Here is a 23388-nt window from a genome sequence, read left to right on the forward strand (position 1 = left end):
CTGCTGCCCTCTCCATACCAAAGCTAAGATGAATTGGCAAACAATAAATATGTTGGCACTGGTCAGATTAGTATTGAGTACGTGACTCAAGAACTGATCATTACCGAGCATGGTGCACAAATGGAAGATCACATTGTAAGCAGTGCTGATGAATTAGCAGTCATGGCACACATAATGCTGATATGATTATGCATTGAAAGTGACAAGCATGTAGAAATGATCATTATCATTTAATCAAAATCCTGTTTGATCCATGCTACAAGTGTAAAATGGGGGAAATGTTTGCCATATCAGAAAGAGAGTCTGCTTCTGCATTGCTAGGAAACACACAAACACTTAAGTCATTCATAGAGGTAGAAAAAGAAGTGTCAGAGAAAATGTACGTTTGGTGGTTATAAAAAGATATGGTTTAAACTTTATATCCAGTTAGAAATTCTTTTCAAATTTCACCGGTTCGATGGCTATGAACATATTCACAGTACATTTAGTGAATGTGATTTTAGTGCTGCTGTAGGAATAGTCAGAAAAACCAATCAATTACCAGCCAAAAATTTGGACATGCTGGTATTCATAAAATTAACCAATAATGGATAACCCCTAAATTCACCCCCTCAACTGTCTAAGAATCATAATAAAAATAAGTGCAGATATACTTACAAAAGTTTGTCTGTGCATTTTTGTATGTGAGACCCCCACATTTTTATCCTCTCCTCCCAACATCCCCATGTCCTCCACAGCAGGCCCTTCAAACAACACACAATGGGGGATAGCAGATTTTCAAAAGCAACACCTTTAAATGCACAAAGAAGTCCTTGAAGATGATGTTGAAACTCCAGCATCGGAACTCGAGTACACATGTGGCAGAATGGATTCATTCAGAACATGTTGCTGTTTACACTAGATGCTGCTCTAGCACTGCTGATGGTGGTGTAAGAAGACGGTTGTGGTTCTCCAGCTGCCTGACCTGCTTCTTTGTGGTCACTGTCAACAGGAGTTTAAGGAACACGTGGTTGAAGGTCATGGTGGCTCTAATACAACCTCATCCTTATTCGAATTAAAAATGTACCGAAAAATTACAAAAAAGGAAGTTAAATGAACTTCAATATTTGAAGAAAAACTAAGAAAATGACGCTAATTCACAGTGCCCCAAACCACATGTCCAAGTGGCGGAGGTTTCATATGACACTATTATGGCTGGGAGGGTGGAAAGGAGCCTCCACCTCCATCACTGCTCAGCATTAGCTGTATCAACTGTTCCTTCCCACTATCTTCTTCTCACTGCATGCCCCACCCACCTACTACAATCCACCCACAGTTTGCATTACTGAAGAAAAAGCCCCTGCACTTATCTCATCTTTTCACCCTGCAATCAACCCCTTCAAAGTATTCCCTCTCAAATTCTCCATTCCCTGCCCCCCCCCCCCCCCACCTACTGCAATGCCAACTTTAGCTCACATCTTCAATCTGTCTCTCTGCACTGGCACATTTCAATCCTGCTTTAAATACACAATCATCTCACCAATCCTAACCAGACCATCTCTTGACCCACGTTTCTTTCCAACTACTGTCCTAATTTTGTCTCTCTTTCTCTCCCTCCCTGTTCAACACTCTGCAATCAAGCTTCCGCCCCCAAAATTCCATTGAGATAGCCATCATAAAGGTCATCAACAATCTACATACAGCAAAGTCAAAGGGCCGATTCTTGATACTCATCCTCCTGGATCTCTCACCCAGTTTAGACATTGTTGATCACGCTTTTCTTCAGACATTTTCTTCCATAGTTCACTTCCTACCTATCCAACCTTTCCATCAACATCTGTACCTCTGGCATATTGGCACATTCCCACACCACACCCAATACCTGATGAGGTCCCACAATGCTCCGTTCTCAGGCTCTCTGCTTTTCTCACTGTACACCTCTTCTCTTTATGGACTAATTTGCTTATTTGACATCCAGAACAACATCTACACTGACTACATAAAGTTTGTGTCCAAAATAGAGCTTATCACCTCCCCTTAGATCTCTCTTACCATAAACCTCAACACAATTTCCTCAGTCTCACAAGTTCCTTGCCTTGTTGTTTTCTCCCTCTTCAACCCTAACATTCTTTCTTGCAGTTCTGTCCATTTTCAAAATATTCCTAGAATCCACCCTTTTCTTAGTCAAAATGTACCCAACATATTTTTCATTATCTCATCTCTTACCTCAACTACTGCAACCTCCTCCTACTTGGCAATCCCCTTACACGTTCCCTGACCCCCTTCAATCTGACCTAAATGAAGCAGCATGACTGATCTTCCACTTTCACTGCTCCACATTACCTGTACCACTCTGCAAATGCCTACCCTGACTCCTTAAAACCTCTAGAATCCAATTCAAATTACTAACCTACAAAGGAATCAATAACAACATCCCTTCACACAGCTCAACCCTTATCACAAAATACTCTGCATCATGTCCTCATAGATATGCTGATGACCTGACCTCAACATCTCTCTCATAACTACCCTCACTCCCACCTAAAACTTCTCCCATGCTACTATTCACCTATGGTATTCCTTACCATGTCTGATCAGACTCTCCCTCAACCTTCAAATCTTAAACATTCTTTGATAACCCACCTCTAATCTAATGCCACCTATATAGCTCATACTAGTACACCATTGCTGTTGTCCCAATCTTCACTCTTGTTTCTCTTGTCTCAACTTTGCCCTTTTCACACTAGATTGTAAGCGCTCACAGGCAGGACCTGCCAGGCCACTTATTTCTCATCTGTACTTAATTTGTCCAACTTGTATTATCATGGTTTATGTATGCTGTTTTTGTTTGCAATATTCAACATTTCAGAGCACTGTGGTGTCTTATAATAATAATAATAATAATAATAATAATAATAATAATAATAATAATAATAATAGTAATAGTAATAATTCTCATCCATGTGAGCATTATCCATACTAGCTTTGCCCTTCTGATTGCTCATACTAAGTACTTAGCTGGTTTTACAGATTTAATTGATGATAAATTCCTGCAAAACTCTTATTAAAGTGTTTAAGGAATATAAATATATACAAATATAAGCAAAAAAAGGGTAATCCATTCATTAAATCATTCCAGAATGGGGGAACATCAAAATTCAGACTCAATACCAGGAGTAAATTCAGAAAAGTGGTTCTTATTCCCTTTATCACTATGCGAGTAATAAATACCTTTGTGGAATTCCCATATTCACACTCAGTATGTAATATACAGCATATATTGGTGATCATATGTTTAATTAAGATACACAAACAAAATTATCTCCTTGCTAAATGTCATGTGTACTTTTGGTTCACTGGCACTGTTTCCTTACAATGCAAGTTGCTATATGTGTATGCTGATAAGGTCAGTGGCTTTGAATAGATTTCATGCGGCACAACTAATAGAACTACACATTAATCTGGATCCTGTCTTGTCTACATCCCTGATATTATGACAGCTTAACTTCCCCCTATTAATAAATGTCTGGTGTTAATTTGATGTGGTACAGATATGGGGAAAGACAATTATGTTCCTATGTGAAAGCTGAATACAAACAAGACCCCAGCCACAGGTTTGTAGAATGATCAGACACCTAGCTGCCGTCTGTAATTAAAAGTAATATTTCATGATTATATCTCAATGTGCTTATTCCAAATGTATACTGCATCATGTAGATTATCTGCACCACTTTTCTTAGAAACAAAGGGGTCTATTTATGACCCTAGCGTAAACATTACATAAAGAAGCATTGCTGCAATTTACTACGCTGGTGCTGTTCTGGGAGCCCTGGCATTGACCCACCCTCCTACTAAATGAAGTTTTTTCCCTCTTCACTGGTATCCTAAATCTACCAGGGAATGTAAAAGTGCTGTGTTCATGCATATATTCCTTCCCCCATGAGGGATCCAGCAAAGCCAGAAAGGCTTTAGCTAGATCCCATTGCCCATTGGAAATTACCAGTGACACAATCCTGAGATGTTGTTACTTTGCTGTGAAAATAAATTAACAAGTGCTGCTGTCCCCATAGAGTCTCCCTCTATGAGGACAGTGATAAGCCCCGATAATTAAGTTAATGGAGGAGAAATCTCTGATTTCTACCCTTTGATAAATAACAAAAAGCGGTGAAAGAGCCTATTCCCGGCATCTATGCTGACATTTTGGGTCTTCACCGCTTATTAAATACACCCCAATATCTATATTACCAATTTTTAGAATGATTTAGTTAAGGAAATGAGTAGAAAAATCTAGGTGTTGTGCTAACTAATTAAAGATATGGAAATGTACCCTCTTCTATAGTATATTAAACACCCTTGCCAAAAACTGCCTACAATTGCAAATATCATCTGTATAGAGGAGATGTAGTCATTTTGTGAATTTAACACATATTCTTAAGAATCCAGCCAATCACATCACAATGATATCACTAAGGGACCTGGTGAATTAATTACTCATACTGTAATATTGATTCAGCCCACAAAATTTTGCTAAATTGTGTATTTAGATAACAGGTGCATTTTAAGGCGCATTGCTTCCAGTTCATGCTTTACAAACCATACATAATTTTGCATGCCAAGTACATCAACATTTAACAATATATAAATGTATGTAGGTTCACTAAGCAAAAACAATCCTCTTACCCGTTAATATGCCATACTCTATACATTCAGCAGGTTGATCTGAAAGTGGCAGCTACTGTTTATTACATTTCTAGATATAAATGAACAAATATGCAGAAGTTTGAAGACTGTGTTACCTGTATAGAGGCATTGAAGCCAATATTCATAAGAATGCAGCCTATCACTGGGAACCATTGCTTTATTCACATTGCCTCAAGAAAATCATTCAATTCCCCCTGAAGTACCGCCGCGTTAAACATATTACAGCTATTACGGTAATACATTTTTGCTCAGGGAGCACGTGAGCAAAAAGCCGGCGTTAAAACTAGCGCAATAACGTATTTACACGCACTATTACCGTTATTACGTTACTTTTTCAAGTAACGTGGCCAATTGAATTCCCCCTAAGTGCATCAAAGAAGTGACTGGTTCCCAGTGAACTGACAGACTGCATTCTCCTGCATCCTCAGCACGCAAAATGGCTGCCTCCACTATGTAAGTCAAGAGCACTTTAAGAGCTAATGGTTTCCAATTAATTTCTGCCAAACTACTTATAATTTGGTATGTCAAGCTGATTTGTTTTTAATTTTTTATTTGATGAAAAATATGTTTCTCTGAATTTTTATTTCATCATTCTTTCAGGAATCTATAAAGTTAAACTGAATGTTATCTGGACAATTACAGACTCAATTTTGCATGCAGTGCCAATTACATTAGGGGGGAGTTTATAGCATATATATGAAGGTGACATACAGTCCAACAGAAATTACAAAATAACCTGGCTAGCATGGGCAGTTTTATGTACCACTGAATGAAAGAAAATATATTGTTTTGCGACAGCTGCACTTTAAAGTTACGTTCCAAATGTCAGTTGATCATTTTTTTCTACTGGATAATCACAGACACAGAATGCTCTGTTTTCACTACAGTGCTGACCTTTCTAAATATTACTGAGCAGTCAAAAAAGAAAAACTTCAACATAAAAAGAATCTATTGTAGCTTGCTCAGAATTTGTCACCCAGGATTGAGATAAGGTATATCATAGGAAGGAAGTGGGAGATCCTAAAGTAACCAGGGCCATAACACATAATTGCCAGGCCCCATAACACAATTTTTGGGAGGCATGGAGATACATCTCCTTTTCCTCCATAATCCCCCACACTTCTATGCATGCGTGGTGGGTTGGCACTTGTTCAATGAAGCCCCATTTAGGCTTTTAATTCTGGATCTAGGAACCAAAGGGGGTAGGCATAGCGGTTAGACTGGCATTGCCAGGACCGCTCACCCGGTAATAGCTATAGTTTTAACCCTATGTGTAAGTGCAAATTCTTGAAACATTGCTGGGGAGTTAAATGTTTAAAGAGGATATTCACTTTTGAACATTCACTTAAGCTGCCCCAACCTCCAAATAAGACCATACAGTCAACTACACAACAGCCACCTTACATGGAAGAAATATGGGACACATCTTCAGCACAGCTCACTGAACTGATGGCAGCTTATGTAATGAGCAATGCATAACTTCTGCATTCCAGGGACAATATGTTAATTTAAAAGTTCCAGTAGGCCAATTAGACTTATGGTTGGTTTGAGGATACAGGGTCCTTTAGGTCATTCAGACCAATACCAGGTGCAGATTCAACACCATGCTTAACACAGCACAGTAACAGAACGTTTCCAAATATAAAATGCACAATAGCCAGGTGAGCAACAGCATCCTGTAGATGGTAGACAGTTGAGCGACAGCATCCTCAAGTTGGCAGTTTAGTGTCTCTGGGTATGTGATGTCAAGGTCCTTGGTAGCATCTCCTAATACATGGCGTGGCTCTTTTTCGATTTAATGACGATAAGAGCCCATGTCTCCTGACTTGGGATGTTGGCTCACACAAAGCACTGTCACCAAAGGCACTTCATGCTAATGGGACTTAGATTTCTGCTTAGTACCCTTAACAAAAAAATCCCTCGAACTGTGCTGACAAGCGTCTTTGCCACTTGCATCAGATGTATTTCACTCAAGCTCTCTAGAGCTTACTTACTACCTAACATTAACTTAACTTCTTCCTTTTTATGCTTAAATCACCTCCCCCAGCAAATGCATGACACCACTTCAATACACACACAATAAAATATACACATATAAGCCACATCATTAAACCACCTGCTTAATATTGTGTAGGTCCCCCTCATACTGCCAAAATAGCTCTGACACATCGAGGCATGGACTCCACAAGGCCTCTGAAGTTGTCCTGTGTTATTTGGCACCAAAATGTTAACAGCAGTTCCTGTAAGTTGTGAGATAGGGCCTCCATGGCTCAGACTTGTTTTTCCAGCACAACCCACAGATGCTCAATTGTATTGAGATCTGGGTAGTTTGGAGGCCAAGTCAACAGCTTCAACTTTTTTTTATGTTCCTCAAACCATTCCTGAACAGTGTGGCATGGTGCATTATTCTGCTTAAAGAGACCACTGCCATCAGGGAATACCATTGCCATGAAAGGGTCTACTTAGTCTGCAACAATGTTTCGGTAGGTAGTACATGTGAAAGTAACATTCATATGGATGCCAGGACCCAAGGTTTCCCTGGAGAACATTGCCCAGAACTTCACACTGGCTCTACCAGCTTTCCATCTCTTCCCAAGGTAAACAACGCACACACACCCGGCCATCCGCATGATGTAAAATAAAATGTGATTAATCAGACCAGGTCACCTTCTTACTTCTTCCACGGTTCAGTTATGCCAATCACGTGCCCATTGTAGGTGCTTTTGGTGGACAGGGGTCAGCATGGGCATGACCAGTTCATGATTATGCAGCCCCATGTGCAACAAGCTGTGATGTACTGTGTGTTCTAACACCTTTCTATCATAGCCAGCATTAACTTTTTCAGCAATGTGTGCTACTGAAGCTCTTCTGTGACATTTGACCAGACTAATAATGGTGGCCCAGACATGCTAGGACTTTATTTCATCATGAATAAAATCCTTTAAAATGCCTATTTATAGTAAATTAACCCACACCAACTACCCAGTGGTGCAGGAATAGCCCTACTGCTTTTCAGCATCATAGGACTGGTTAAATCTCGGGGGGAAGTGGAGGCATTTTTTTTTGCAGGCCCGATCCCTCTAGGGAATCCAGCCCCATGCTGACCTATGGAGGGCTGGTTTCAGACTATGGCAAGGTGACCCGACACTACGGGTTCCCTGCTATAGTGTCACCAGCCCAGGTGGGTAAAGCCTAGTATATTGCTGGTACTAGCAAATTCAGGGGGACCTCACACTTTTCGACCTCCTGATTTTGCCAGTATCAGCCTAGGCTGGCAGCACTAGGGCTAGATAATCTAATTTGGGAGGGAAGACAGTTTTTTTAAAAATATATATATATATATATTTACTGGCCATACGCTCTGTGTTCTTAGGAATAAGTACACAACCTGTGTACTATTATGATCTGCATGTATCTTCTCACATCGACGTGCAGCTCAGAATACTAAGTAAAGTCTGGGACACTGTCAACTGCATCCAACTCTACCTGATGCCTTGTACACAATGATGCAGTTGATTAGTAGGTAGCATCTCTTGTCAAATTGGGTGCCACATTCCCTTCAAATCTGTGACCTCTCAAATTTTAACCTACTGCACTCTGCAGATATTCTGAAGAGTAAGCTCTTTCTCTCAATTTCTGATAAACAGCATGTAGTGGCAGTCATTAGAAGATAACAATGGGAGTTCCAGAGGAATAAAACACAGAAAATTGCTCCATCTCTCTTAATAATTTTCTCTCAGTGGCTTCAACATAATCAATTTTTTACCCACTAACAAGGTTTGTGAAGCCACCTACCATGAGGCATCCAGTCAATAATCCCTTGCTCTTCTCTGTAATAATTATGATAAAGTCACTGATCTGCTGTTGAATACAGGAACAATTATTAGCCAAGGAAAAGCTTCTAAATAAACTTGTCTGCTCTTTAGAATGCAAAGAATATAGACTTTCCCTTTACTGCAATTTTTCTTCTAGTGACAGTAATATCTTTGTTCATGCAGATGATACTAAAAGGCCACAGGCAGTTCGGCAAAGCTGGAATGAAGAGAACATGACTAGGTTTAGAGAGGAGCAGGAATGGTTAGAAAAGCCTGTGGGTGATGTTAGATTTGGTGAGTTAAATATAGATGGGATTTCCCAACTGTAATATTTGATTATTTAATCAATAATGTTGAGCTTAGAGCCCTTGTCCCCTCTAGAACAAAAATATTAGATTCAATACCAGTTATTGAGAATGGTGTTTTGTTTTTTGTTTTGTTTTAAAACATGGGGGCATATTCAATTGTCCGTGTTACTCGCAAAAGTAACGCAGCGTTAAGAGTATTACCGGTATTATGTTAATTCTAAGCCGGCGTTAAAGGCACAGTAATACGTGCATTATTACCGCAATAACAGTAATAGTGCGCAAGCCGCGTTACTTTTGCGAGTAACGCGGACAATTGAATATGCCCCATAGACTACAAACACCCCAAAAAATATTTATAATAGTTTAAACAAAACAGTTGCTTTTAAGGTTCATATTTGATCTCTCATTTTATTTTATTTTAGAGAGGAGCAGGAATGGTTAGGAAAGCCTGTGGATGATGTTAGATTTGGTGAGTTAGATACAGATGGGATTTCCCAAGGGTCTATTAGTGAGGAGCAAATTCCCCCAAGGTTAAGGGCTCACATCAGTGGATAGTTTTGGAGTTCTGTTTTTTGTCCATGGAGTACATACAGGAGTAGTAATGCTTAATAGTTATATTTATAGTGGACAAGGTCCCATGGTGGACTGAGAGCCACTTCCAGAGCTGTCGTTACAATGGTTTTAAATGTGTCATTATGAACTGTTGTGTTTACTGTTTATTTTATTGTTTAAATAAAATGTAATAAATAGCCCAATGGGGTGTCTGACATCCAATTATGAAGCCTCTTATTTATGGGATGAGTTGGAGATTTGTCGTGCAGTTGACAACCCCCTTAGTCTGGACATATCTATGCTCATAACAGACAGTCAACTAGTACCAATCAAAGTTAATCGAATTTAGTGCCATGACACTATTATGCAGTTTACACTTAGCTTATTTGTGTCAGCAAAAGTAAATAAAATCCAAAGAATATGATCAGCAATGCACCGGTTTTCTTAAGCACGTTGCAAAAGTTTTTAATGGTATCAACATTTGGGCTTCCGATCAGGATATTTATCAAGATCTATTTAAAGACAAGTGTCATGAAAAACGTATTCCCCTGCTCGCAGATTAATTGAGAAACATGAAATGGTAAATCACGTGAGATGTTATAGTGCAGCTGCATGCGCAACTTGTGGCGTTCAGCAGATTTTATTGCCATTTACCTGTAAATTAATTTGGTAAATTAACAAGTGGAACAAAGCTACTGTACACACACCAAATTACATCATGAGATAATAATATTGCTTCTTCTTTAACATTAAGCACCCAATGCAATGTTAATGTAAATGCAGTGTTCATGTACAATACTGCCAAGTAAAACAGAGGACTCTCTAATCAATGCAAAACACTCCAAATTACTGCAAAGCCACCTAAATTAAATTGCAGCACAAAATGATTGTGAAACAGCCCAAACTAATATGCAGCACTGCAAATAATTATTATAAAGCTCACAAATTAACATTCTCTAAATGCATGCAGTCTGTGTTGATGGGACTGCAACTGCCTGGTCACTGTAACATGTTGTGTTCATACCCAATCTCTGACTTCAAAGTAAATCCTAGGATGCTCTAGTCCTCATGCAAGTGAACTTCCAGTGAGGGCACTGTATGGCCAGGCTTTTCTCAATAGACATTTCACTTGCTTTGAATAAGAGGAGCAATTATTTCCAACCAGAGGTTTCCGGTTGGAAATAACTCTCAGAAAAAGACTCGACAGCTTAATGCATGTGGTAGTAGTCTTCTATTGGTTGAAACATCACAAGCTAGTAGCAAGATAGTGGCAGGTTAATTTCCTGGTTTTAAACCTTAAATAATAAGTAAACACACTATTTGACATTAATTTATATCAATAGCTGTATCTTATTGAGCTGAATAATATACCAGAAATAATATAATATGTTCATTGTGCCCTATTTCACTTCGTTGCAGATATACATTCAATTTTCTGCATTGGTAAAGCACACAGTGTTGCATGGCACATTGTGGGGCATAAGCTTCGCCCCTGCGTATTGATTCTCTTTAGGATCATGACTCCCATGTATTGCTTCTCCACACTAATGTCCCTCTGTTTATCCAAAGGTCATACCCCCATGTATTGATTTTCCCCCAGGTTATGACCGCATACATTGGTTATTCTCTGGGTCATGCCGATGTATTGATCCAACCATCCATTACCCCATATTGATTATCCCCAAAGTCAAGCCCCAGCCCTCACTGTATTGATAATTCCCATGTCATCCTCTTCCCCTGCAGTAATTGCCTCAAACTCAGTCTGCCCCCCCAATGTTACTCCCATGTATCTCTGAATTAATTCCCAGATTATTATGCCCCCTATAACTCAGATATCTCTATCTTAGTAGTACTAACCAAAGGAAAAAGGAGATATAAAAAAAGGAGATGAAGTATTCGCAGCAGTCACAGTAACTCAAATGAGCTTTCTGATCTGTATAATGATACTGTATTTTACCTTTATGGCTTGTGTATGAAAACTTAAATGTTACTGTTTATTGCCTCTTTAAGTCTTTGAGTCTTTGAGGAGCTATTACTGCATACATGGGGCACTGTTACAACAAAAGCTTCTGAATAAAGGTAGGGAAAGTATGGCTCCATGTTCAGCCTACATATAAAGCAGCCTTGTTTTCTGTCCCTACAGAGAACACAGGCCCCCGGCATTATGACAGCCACAGAAGTCACATTGACACGTTGCATGGGGGGCATTGAGAATTTTTATTGTGTTGTCATTTAAAATTACCAGTGGCCATGATGTACCTTTCTGCAGCCACAATTATGTGTACAAAGCAAATGTTATATTCAGGGACATTTGGGAGCTATGCATAACTTTATGGTAAGATAAATATAAAGCACCAACAGTGACCATGTGCACTTTATGAGTATCTCCACCTAATCATAATGTTTTTACAAATATTTCCCCCACACTAGCACTATAACAGCACACCCATGCTGACAACCTGGTCAAGATTAGGTGGAGTTCCCCTTTAGATATATCCATGCTCTCTGTAAGCCACTGGAAATATATTCTCGTATCTACAGATAAACTCTCTGCCTCTAGTATACAAAGAAAGATCCAGGAATTTTGCTTCTAATGTGTGTATTTTTGAGCCATATAAGTTATGGTCCTGGCTGGATGCCCAGAAATAAACACAGCAGTTAATACAGCCAAAGCTATCTGTGCTACAGACAGTAATACAGGTCTCATTTTTTATCTCAGTCTGCAGCCAATGGATTGAGTATCTCACAGAGAGCAGTGAATGGTAGTCTATTACCTGACACCTTCTAGATTAAAGTGGACAGGTCGCCTACACAGAATGGACCCTACCATTTTGTGGGATAAACAATTTTTCAGCTTATCAATTCTCTAGCCGCTAGTGACATAACCAAGGCATGAAGTGCCTAATACTTCTATAATGTCACTAGCTCCTAATGAATTGATGAGTTACATCCTTATGAATAATGATTCAACCCATAAAAAGTCTGCCTTCACTGTGTGCAGTTGATGGGTTCACTTTAACGTCAATGTTTCAGTGTCCTAGCAGTGTCAGGCGTAAAAGCTGGATGGTAATGATCAACAATTCTAGCTGATTTGAAGAGTCTGTTACCACAGTTTGGGAACTGCATATTTTTTCCCCTCAGCCTCTCACAATGCTGGGGTTGGTGATCCAAGGCACAAAATGATCATACTATGGCAGTAGGACCAGTGATGACTACAATTAGCACTCCTATGCCCCGTTGTAGCCCAGTTCTAGTTGGGTATTTTGTTCATTTTGTTTCAGCACCAACTTCGGTTTGTTTTATGTGTAAGAAAAACATCAGTACTTCAAGGAGAGTTGAAAACAACACCATGGGCCTGATTCACCAAGGCACGTATCTGTCAATTTTGAGTGCATCACCTGCAAAGTCACTCTGCACGGATCTGGGAGATACGTCCGTGAATGCAGGCCTATCCGCTACGTCTTCATATGCTAAGGATATTTACTACAGCCTATGACTTCGGGGAATGAACGGGGCGGGGAAGGGTCGTTTTGCCGTAGTCAATGTACAGTAGGGGAGTGTCAAACTCAACCGCAAACAGTCACATTGGAATTCAGCTCTTAGCATCTCAAAGTTATTTGTTTTTTTGCTGTATCTTTTGCTCCAGCTAAAGGGCTAGTCTGATCAATAGTGTTGGTAGTATAACAAAAGGAGGCATTTAGCTGGCAGCAGGGAAATAGAGTAAAACATTTGTGCAGTAACGCACCTAGATTCAATGTAAAGACTTATGTATGAAAAGCAATAGTTTAAGTTTGGTTAACTTACATGATTTGAAATTCTTCCAAAACATTTACCATCCTGACAATAAAACTACATAAAAAGGAAGAAGTTGTTTGCGTGTGCTTCTGCAGTAGCGGGCTCTTGCCACAGTAGTTTCATATGCAAAATATGTGTTTGCAGTTACAAACATCTGTAAAAATGTATTTTATGATCAGTGGACATTAACAATATTCTAATAAATGTATTTCATGGAAAGAATCATTAATGCTTTTATTGCTAACAGGTGACATTAATTTAACACTTTTTTTATTTTCATGTGTGTTCTTTTGTAAATTTATCCACATTATTATAATCCTACTTCTAGAAGGCATTGGACATATCCTGCAGCATCTTATGTAGTAGATCACAGAAGGTTTCAAAAGCACAAGTATCTAGATATCTGTGCCACAATGAATTCAAAAGTACGCAAAGCCTAAATACACGTGTATAATACTTAATGCTGGAAGTGGAGCCAGACATTTAAGGGGAGTGTGCCCATTTTTGCATATATTTAAATAAATATATGTATGTATGTGTATATATATATATATATATATATATATATATATATATATATATATACACACACAAATATATATATGTATATATGTATGTGTATGTGTGTGTTTGTGTGTATATATATATATATATATATATATATATCTATCAAAACACAAAAAGAAGAGGGGCGCCACACATAGTGTAATTCAATTATCACAGGTAAGTGTATACATTCCCTAGTAAGTGTAAACAAGACTGTATTACACTATTGTGTCCCTCTCTTTGAGTTGCAGTACACTTTCGCTTCTTGAAGTTAGGAAGAGGAGCCTGCTGAACATTGCCAATAAGCCTCTGATAAGCTGATATTCTGCTTTATTCTGGTACGGGCATATCATATTAGTGGATGTATACACTTACCTTTGAAAATTGAATTACACTACGTGTGGCACCTGTCTTCTTTTTGTGTTTTGATTCTTAGGTGTGACACTCGCAAACAGGTGTCTACTGATTTGGGAGCAGCCTACATTTATCCTAAGTATATGTTTGATGTTTTCTCACTGTTTGATTGTTAATAGCACCGGTAAAGCTTTAAATTTGCCTGGTTTCCATATATATATATATATATATATATATATATATATATATATATATATATTATAAAATCCTAGTGGCGTGTGTTAGTCTGTGTGTGTGTGGGAAAAAAAAACCCAAGATGCAGCACCACCTGCTGGGCAGAGTTATACACTGACCTACTAAATTCTTGGTGTGTGTGGAAAAAAAAACTCAGAAAGGGCTGAAATTTGGTATACTAAGATGTTTTTAATTTGTTAATTTAATTTGTTAATTGTTAAAAGTGTTTATAAAGATTTTAAAAAAATATATATATATTTCTTGAAGGAGAAGTGACAGTTGGGAGTGGTTGGTGGTTGCCGGGGGTGACAGTGGGGAGTGGTTGGTGGTTGCCGGGGGTGACAGCGAGAGGAGTGTGATACTCAGGACCGCTGAGAGAGATCCCTGTGTCTGGATAGACATCTGGATAGATGTGGCGATAAAGATGAAGGACGAGGTGATGGTGAAAAATGATGAGGTGGTGACATGTGGACAAAACCACGTTAAAAAAGCGCGCTTGCATCGGGAAGTAACGCTCTTCCCCTGAGGAGGCCTGGGCTAGCCCCAAATGCATGACAAGAACCTTTTTAACACCTTAAGTAGCTTGATTTGACTAGAATGCATGAGTATCATGCACGGGTTAACTTGTATTGTATATATCTATATATAAACACACACATGCCTCCAAGATTTCTTGGTCTTCTTGATATCTAGGGATTTTGTAAAACATCTTACCCACTGCCTGCACACTTCATAGATTTCAAGCAATTCCTGAAGACCCACCTCTTTAAAACTGCCTACCCTTCCACTCCCCCATGAGAACCCCCTCCCTCTTATATTGTGTCTTATGTGCACAGTACCCAATTAATAGTAAGCTTGTTTGAGCTTAGTCCTCATTACTTTCTATTTTAGTATGTTATATTTTGAAAACAAGTTATGCATGATACTGCCCTTTATAGTATGTTATTAGAAATAAAGAAGAATAAAATGAAAAATATATGTACATATTTTAGACTCAAAATAAATACATCATCTGGTTGCATCCCCATATTTATTCTTGTTGATTCATTAAATGATCAGATGGAAACAATCAACATATTGTTCAGAAATTGGATTTATTTAACAAAAAAGGGCAATTGAGGATTTGGAGGAAGAGTGTAGGGAGTGTGTGCAAGACCTACAGTATTTTGCTTCGGTTCAGTCACGTACTAGAAGGCCAGCTGTACTATTATGAGTCTAGGTGGCCTGAACATGTGTTTAATTTGCTCATAATAGATGACAATGATTCAATTTAAATGTCTATATTGTGACATGTACCTATCTCTCCCTGAAAGGTGTAAGCAGTTTGATGGTAAACCACAAGGAATGTCTCCCTAATTCAGACAGGAGCAGTATCTCATGTAAGTAACTGGCTTGGCAGGAATCATGTTTCTCAGTTCACACTTGAAAGCCCAGTAATGGACTGGAACTAAGGGATTAGTCAATTATGTTTACGTGTAAATCCTGAGTTGCTAGTGTGCTTAATGGCTGGATTTAAAATCCAGCCACATAGAGGATTTATTGTAACGTCCTAGTTATATCACAGTACCTAGTTATAAACTTAAAATCGTATGCCTTACGACAAGGGACATGTTAAAATCGATTATACAAGAATATGATTTAAGTACATATCACATGAATCTTCATAAGAAATGCCAATAAAACACTATTTCACACTAAAAAATAATGACACAGGGCATCATATAAAGTTAGGAGAATATATCCAGCTAAGGGTGCATATTTATTCCTGGATAATGTTGTAATGGGGAACAAATGTAATATGCTGCCTACTTTTGCATATTACACAGAAATACTGGGCAGCATTATTTTTTTAGAGTTGAGTTAGGACACGCCCCCCTTCCAACTCAAAATCTGTCTGCACATTTCAAATGTAGTGCAACATGGTTTAGCCAAGGCGCAGAATTGCACATTTAGCTGTATTTCCCCCTAACACTAAATGAGGACCTTTATATATAAAGGACTATATTTTATTGTATGACATTAAACTTTTAATGTGTAGTTGTAACTCAGGTTACAGAATACTGGAAGCAAACTCTAAAAATCCAGAGTGCAGGGAAATGAAAAAGTCAATATTTTTTCAGTTGATAATTAGTTTATGGCAAATCTTGCAGTACACCATTACCTTACTCAAGATTCTACCAAAATGCTAATCCACGTTCATCTCCTGCCTTGACTTTAGCAACCACCTTCTATCTGACATACACTTCACCCATCTATCACCACTATAATCCATCTTAAATGCCATCTGTGCATTTATTCTGAGGTCCTAGGCAGCTAATGCACAGGAAGATGGAAACAACTCCATTAGTAACTTTTGGCAAAAGGGGAAAAAATTATTCCCTATACTCATGATAGAAATGCCTAATTCTTTCTTGAAACTATCTATAATATCTGCCAATAGTAGTTCTCGTGGAAGTCTCACTGCTCTTATTGTAAAGAGCCTTTACCTCATCTGAGGGTAAATGTATCAAGCTGAGAGTTTTCCGGCGAGTTTGAAAAGTGGAGATGTTGCCTATAGCAACCAATCAGATTTTAGCTATCATTTTGTAGAATGTACTTAATAAATGATAGCTAGAATCTGATTGGTTTTTCAAACCCGCCGGCAAACTCTCAGCTTGATACATTTACCCCCTGGTGTTCATGGAGGTTATTTAAAAAGCACACCTGATGAGCTTCTCAAATTGCCTTGCCTTTCCACTGGTATTCCTGGATGGTCCACTCAGTGTTTTTCAAGGTGCTTGCTTACCCTCTCTGGATGCCAATGTATAAACTCTTTACAAAAATTAATTATTTAGCAAAATCCCTTTTACATGTAAAGTAATTAAAATACATTTAAAATAAAAAGGGTACGTAAGTAAAACAATAATATACTGATATAGATATATACATATATATATATATATATATATATATATATATATATATATATATATATATAAATATATATATATACATATATATACATATGTATATATGACTTAAAAACCAAATCCAGAATGCATAGTAGTTGCCAGCTTTCTGACTAGCCAAGGTTGGAGCTTGAATAAAAAACAGGTGACCTGTTGTCATGGTGCCAGTTTTGCTGTAACAGTAATTTACAATTATCTTTCATTGATAAAGCATTGCAAAAAAACAAGTTGTGTTTATATTTAAAGGTCCCTTGTTAAAATGCACTTTGATCACTTCACTGCAAGAGACAGCACAGGGCAGAGCATTGAAAAGGTTACATTTCAAAAGCAAAGGTTTCCATTTGGAAACACAGAATATGTGTGCAGATCCAATTGATCCATCTAACCTACCCATTTAATTGCATAGACATTTTATTTTTATTTATTTAATTTTTTATTTCATTTTGTTTGTTCTTTTATAAGGTGGATATTGTGTGTGTGGGGGGGGGGGGGGGGGGGGGGGTCAGGTTAGTGGGCTGTAAACCTGTATTTATAAAGTTAATACTCTTATTACTCCAGGAATTTTGGAATTATTTAGCTGCATGAGTGCCTTCTACCTCTGCTGGGAGAATGTTCCATGTATAAAAAAATAAATAGCATTATATAACTTTGATTTCGGTTATAGTCTGCAGCACATTTACCAATCTTTTACTGCTCATTATGCCCCTACTACAGAGACAAAAGTTTAACATGCATAATGTGACACTCCAACGTCTAACTCTAAAGGGTGTTGTGCACTGAAGGGTTTTAGGAACATACAATTGAATAACCTATTATAATCCATAAACATCCTCTTCTCCCTGGGTTGCCATTCCATATAGAAATTCTTATCCACAGGTTTTACTGGAAAAGAAAAATTACTTGATTTGTGTTTAGTATTCAATCTCTTTCCTGGATCTCATCTAGCAGATGTTGCCTTATGATAAATAAACATCATTGTTACTTTGCTGTAGTGTTACGCCAGTACATGTATTTGATTACATTTGTTTAGAGTACCTGTTTTGAAGAGAGCTGGGTTTATTATTATTTTCATTGCAATAAAGCACATGTTTGTACTACATTATTGATACGCACGTAAGGTCATCTTTTTTTCTTTGAAAGGATGAGAGTGGATTGAAACCAACAAAAAGTTCATCACATGCTGTATGAATTATGAATACCTGGATAAATTACAAACAACCAACTTGCAAACATATTGTTAGGCAGGCTAGCAAGCTGTGGACCTCCAGCTGTTATTGAACTACAACTTCCAGGAGAGATGTCATTGACCATCTCTGGACTTGTAGTCCGACAATCTGTTAATTAAAGGTAGGGATAAAAATTAAAATTCTACTCACTTGTTTTCTTGAACTCACTGTGTTTTTGTTGCCTTTACATGAAAGTTTTATGGAATTATAGGGCTTTCCATGGTGTTTTGAACTCATCCTGCTAAGATCCTGTGGGTTAGATGGTAATGGGTTCATAAACAATATCCGAGCTATCAAGCCATATAAAACAGTGGCCAGGACTAATGGGATCACATAAAAAATTGTGAAGTCCAAAAAGTAGATGGGAGTATACAAGTTTCTAGACACTCTGTAGCCACAGTTGACTTGGACCCCATCAGCAAACTTGACTTCTGTGGTGTCCACCAAAAAGAACCACATGACACAGTAAACTGAGGTGAACATCCAAACAAAGGCTATGATTTTCTTGGCTCTGGATACAGTACAGATAAACTGAGCTTTTATGGAGTGACAGATAGCTATGTATCGCTCTATGGTGAAGGCTGTGATTGAACAAGCTGAGATGTTGATGCCAAGATACTGTAGATAGGTGATGCAGAGACACCCAACATAGCCATAAACCCAAGAAGCAACCACTTCTGAAATATTGGGTAGCCCTGCAGCCAGCAGCACTATTAGATCAGCGATGGCCAAACTCACCAGGTAACAGTTTGTTGGGGTCATCATGTGTTTGGTTCTTAAGACCACTAAAACTACCATGATATTTCCAGCAATACCAACTCCGCAGATCAAAAGGACAAGAAAAATGGTAACAACTTGAATTTCTGGGGCATTCTGGGGCATTTTGTCTAGTGTCTGGTTAATCTCTGTTTCATTCATCATATGCATACCTAAAGAAAGCGTATAATTATCCATCTTTCTACTTTGCTTGCTATTTTTGGGACTTTGAGACAAAGGTTACCAAATAAAAGATACCAAATATACTGGATGGGGCAGCACACCTCATTCAAATCCAAATGCCCTGTGTAGAAAAAAATATTATTTAATTATAAAAGCATGAATTAAAATAATTCAAAACTTTTTTTCTTTTGTTATTATTAATCATACTTGTATGTGTTGTTTTATACCCATACATTAATTCCTTATATTTAAATCTGGCACATGCTTGGCATATATTTTAAATCCATAGTTTAATACATAAAAAAATACATCTACAAATTCCATACAAAGTTAAAAGTTTGAAAGCTGCCACCAACAATTTATTTTTTAAGCCATGTGCCTGTATTTCTTCTTTAGCAACCATTTAACTTTCTGCATTGTCTTTAAAAAAAAAACTTGTCTATTTTACTTAAACTGTTATGGTTAAATAGTTAAACAAACATTAAGCAATATTGTGTATTAAAACCTAAAACATTTAATGATTTAAATTGAATGCTGCTAAATAACCAGTAAAACCATCAAAATTTAAAACTATAACTGAAAATACATAGCAGAAGTGTTTTATTTACCATTTTAAGTGCTGCTGCAGTCCTGTTTGTTTCGTGAGAGATGTGTAGTCCAGCTCAGAAAGGCAGCAATGTGGTGTAATAATAACTGCTGCTCAGGGTCTCTCCGTGGAATCTCCCGTGGAGGCAGCCTCTGCTTCTGCTATATACTGAGAGGGGAGTGCAGTCCAGCTTCAGCACCATAGACAGCATCCAAAGCGCAGACGCGTCTGTGCTCCGTTCCTTTCACTGAATGTGGAACTAAATGACATGCAAAGTAATTCAACACAACTACCCCCCCCCCCCCCCCCCCCCCCCAATAGAACATATCTCATTTAACAAGCCGAACACAGAATAGCAGAACGCTTTTTAACCGGTGTTCCAACCATGACGATATCTAAGACCACTGAATTGTAATTCTATACTGTATAATTCTACAGAACTAGAAATTCTACCTTTCAACTTGCAATATCTAATTTAACAATGATATACCTATATATATATATGTGTGTGTGTGTGTGTGTGTGTGTGTGTGTGTGTGTATATATATTGTGTATATATAATGTATCTCTCTCTCTCTCTATATATATATGTATATATTATATAAACTGTATATTATATATACATTCAAATAATTTTGTGTATGTATGTATATTTATTTATTTATCTATATCTATAGATAGATAGTTAGATAGTATATGCCCACCTTATTTTTGTAGTGCATAAAGCATTTTAATATTCTCTCAACTATTGGTAAATAAATAGGACTTTGAATATAAATGGACTAGTCTGTCTATGTTTCAGTGTAGATAAAAGCATACTAAAGACAAGGAGTTGTATCTGTAGGGAAGTAACATATGTAGTTATGTTAGCCTCACAACTGCATGTTAGCTATATTACTGCTCCACTGGAGCTGTTATTTAATAGGAACAAATGCAATGCTGAGAAGAGACACGGGACTATCTAGTTCATGGTTGTCCAACATGCCCAGCACGCGTGTAAATGTGGCCCAGAAGGAGTTTTGGTTGTGGCAAGGGGGCAGCACTGTTAATGGAAAAAAAAATCCTGCAAAAAAAAGAAAAGAAAATACTTACCTTGCGGTCACGCGATCACGGCAGCTGGTACTCTGGCTCCCTCCCTTGTCTCCTCCTCCGTGCGGTGCTCGCAGTGAATGTTGGGCGTGATATCATCACGCCCAACATCCGTTGCGGAGCGCAGCACAGAGGAGACACCCGCGCGAGAAGAACAATCAGCAGCACAGAATTGGAGAAAAGAAGAGAAGAGGACAGGAGAACAAGCCGATTAAAAGGTAAGTTAAGGGGAATTTTTTATTATTATTTCAAGGGACGCTGACCAGTGAATAAAAGTCACCTGGTCCTGGAGCATCATGGACCTTATCTCCCTGCTACATACTTCTACTTGTAATACTAATGGGGCATTATATATTATTCTCTTTGGCCCATTATAAGTTGTTATCCCTTAACTAACATAGTGGTGTAATTAGCAAAACAGGTCACAATCTGGGGTCACAGTGATGTATATGTCAGGTACCGCAGGCCTGGTCAGGGCACCCTGATATACAATGCCTGGCTTAAATGCACTTTATGTTTTCTATGGTTTTTTGGATGATCAGCTATCGTTATTGTTAGTGTATCTTATGTGCGGCCCAAACCAACTTGTCGTCTTCCAATGTGGCCCAGGGAAGCTAAAAGGTTGGACACCCCTGATCTAGTTCAATAATTGCATGACAGTCTGACAATAACTGCACAGGCACACAATAACTGCAGTGACTGCCAATTTTGTATTAAATGTGCAAACAAATTATTTTATGACCTTTTATCAATCTCCTGAATGTGTTTGAAGTGACTATCATGACATAAATGACTGTATTGCCTATATTGTAGTTTAACTGTAAATAGACCATCTGTCTCCCTTAAATCTGTTTGTAGTGCTTTTCAAAGATAGACTGCCTTTCCCGACCTGTCACATACATTAATAAGAATATTATTCCTACATTTCTACAGATTGTATAATACTTTTATGTTTGACATTTCTAGGAGTTCTTAAGTTACTTTATTAATCTACGCATGGTGAAACCATTTTTAGCAGAATGCAGCCTAACAAGTATAATTAACTGCTGACATCACTGAGCACCCACTATCTCAGTGAGGTCACATGTTGCTTGTGAGTTAATTGGTTGCTTTCTCAGTTATATCATTAGTTAGTAATAAAGACAATACCATACCCCGCCCCAATACTGTCACATATAACTGCCATTACAACATGTCTTCAAATTATTGTACTGTGAGAGGATTATCATATTTTAATAAGATTGACAGGAAACCTCTGAAGAAATTATGGGGTGAAGTCAAAGCAAATAATTAAACTGTACAGCATTCACCTAGTTGTTTTTGTGTGTTTTTTGGGAGTGTAATTTTATTTGTTAAATTGGCTAAATTTTGTCAAATCAAATATCTAAAATTAATCTGTGGATTTGTATCACTAATAATTTTAAAATATATTACTTTATGCATTGATGTAAAAAATATTACTTTAAAAAGCAATCACTGCAAAATACTTGTCTGGGTTCCTAAGCAAATAACTTGAGTATGGAAGTGTAGGTTGTTTCCTTAGTGCCAAGTTTCTTGTTGAAAAAAATGTATTTCTGTTCAACGCTGCCCATAAAAATAAACTGTATAAATTGTTGGCACAAAGCAGGACAGTAATGCACAGCAGGAAAATGTATAGGAAATGCAAGTAGAATGAACATTGTGGGCCTGAGTCATTAAGGAAAGCAAGAAAACAGAAGGAGTAACTTTGCACCATGGGCAAAAGCATGTTGCATTGGAGGGGAAGGTAAAATGAAAATGTGGGGACAGATTTATAGTTTGGGGTAGGGGATGTCCTAGATCAATTTTAAATTTCAGTGTAAAAATAATGCTGGATTGTCTCCACCAGGTGAATAGACAATAGATAAATAAATTATTGAAGTAGTGACTAGCCGCGCAACAGAAATCTGCAGACCAAACCAATATCAATAAGGGTTAAATATCCTTCACAACATGTACATTCAATTACAGATATGGCAATATGGTGCTGATCCATTACATACAGAGATAATATTGCATAGAAGTGTATAGGTTCCAATGAAGCATTCAAATGCAAAGAACGATCTTCCATATAGCAGTCCCACAGATGATATTCTTTTGAAGTTTCAAAGAAAGTCCAAAAAGTTAAATTATATATCTGGTGTTGTTAGATGGTAACCTGGAGTTATGATGGGGTGACACTAGCAGATATCCTAAAATATAAAGGAAACAATAATGTCATGAAGAGTGATCAGGTGAATTGCAATTAATTTTAAAGTCCCTCTTTGCTATGACAATGAACTTTATCCCAAAAACAAC

General features: G+C 37.8%; 1 protein-coding gene across 1 annotated transcript in view; it reads right to left on the bottom strand.

The window, feature by feature from the left end:
* The window catches only part of LOC142094559 (thyrotropin-releasing hormone receptor-like), an 89883-nt gene extending 69664 nt beyond the window's left edge, over nucleotides 1–20219 (bottom strand). The window contains exons 1-2 of the mRNA XM_075176831.1: nucleotides 20006–20219; nucleotides 18609–19518 (exon numbers count right to left, since the gene is read on the bottom strand). Of these exons, the coding sequence (XP_075032932.1) occupies nucleotides 18609–19412 (804 nt within the window). The 5' untranslated portion in view covers nucleotides 19413–19518; nucleotides 20006–20219. The remainder of the gene's footprint in view (nucleotides 1–18608; nucleotides 19519–20005) is intronic.
* Between the last annotated feature and the right edge of the window lie 3169 nt (nucleotides 20220–23388).

The sequence above is a fragment of the Mixophyes fleayi genome, chromosome 6 (assembly GCF_038048845.1).
Source record: "Mixophyes fleayi isolate aMixFle1 chromosome 6, aMixFle1.hap1, whole genome shotgun sequence".
Taxonomy (NCBI): Eukaryota; Metazoa; Chordata; class Amphibia; order Anura; family Limnodynastidae; genus Mixophyes; species Mixophyes fleayi.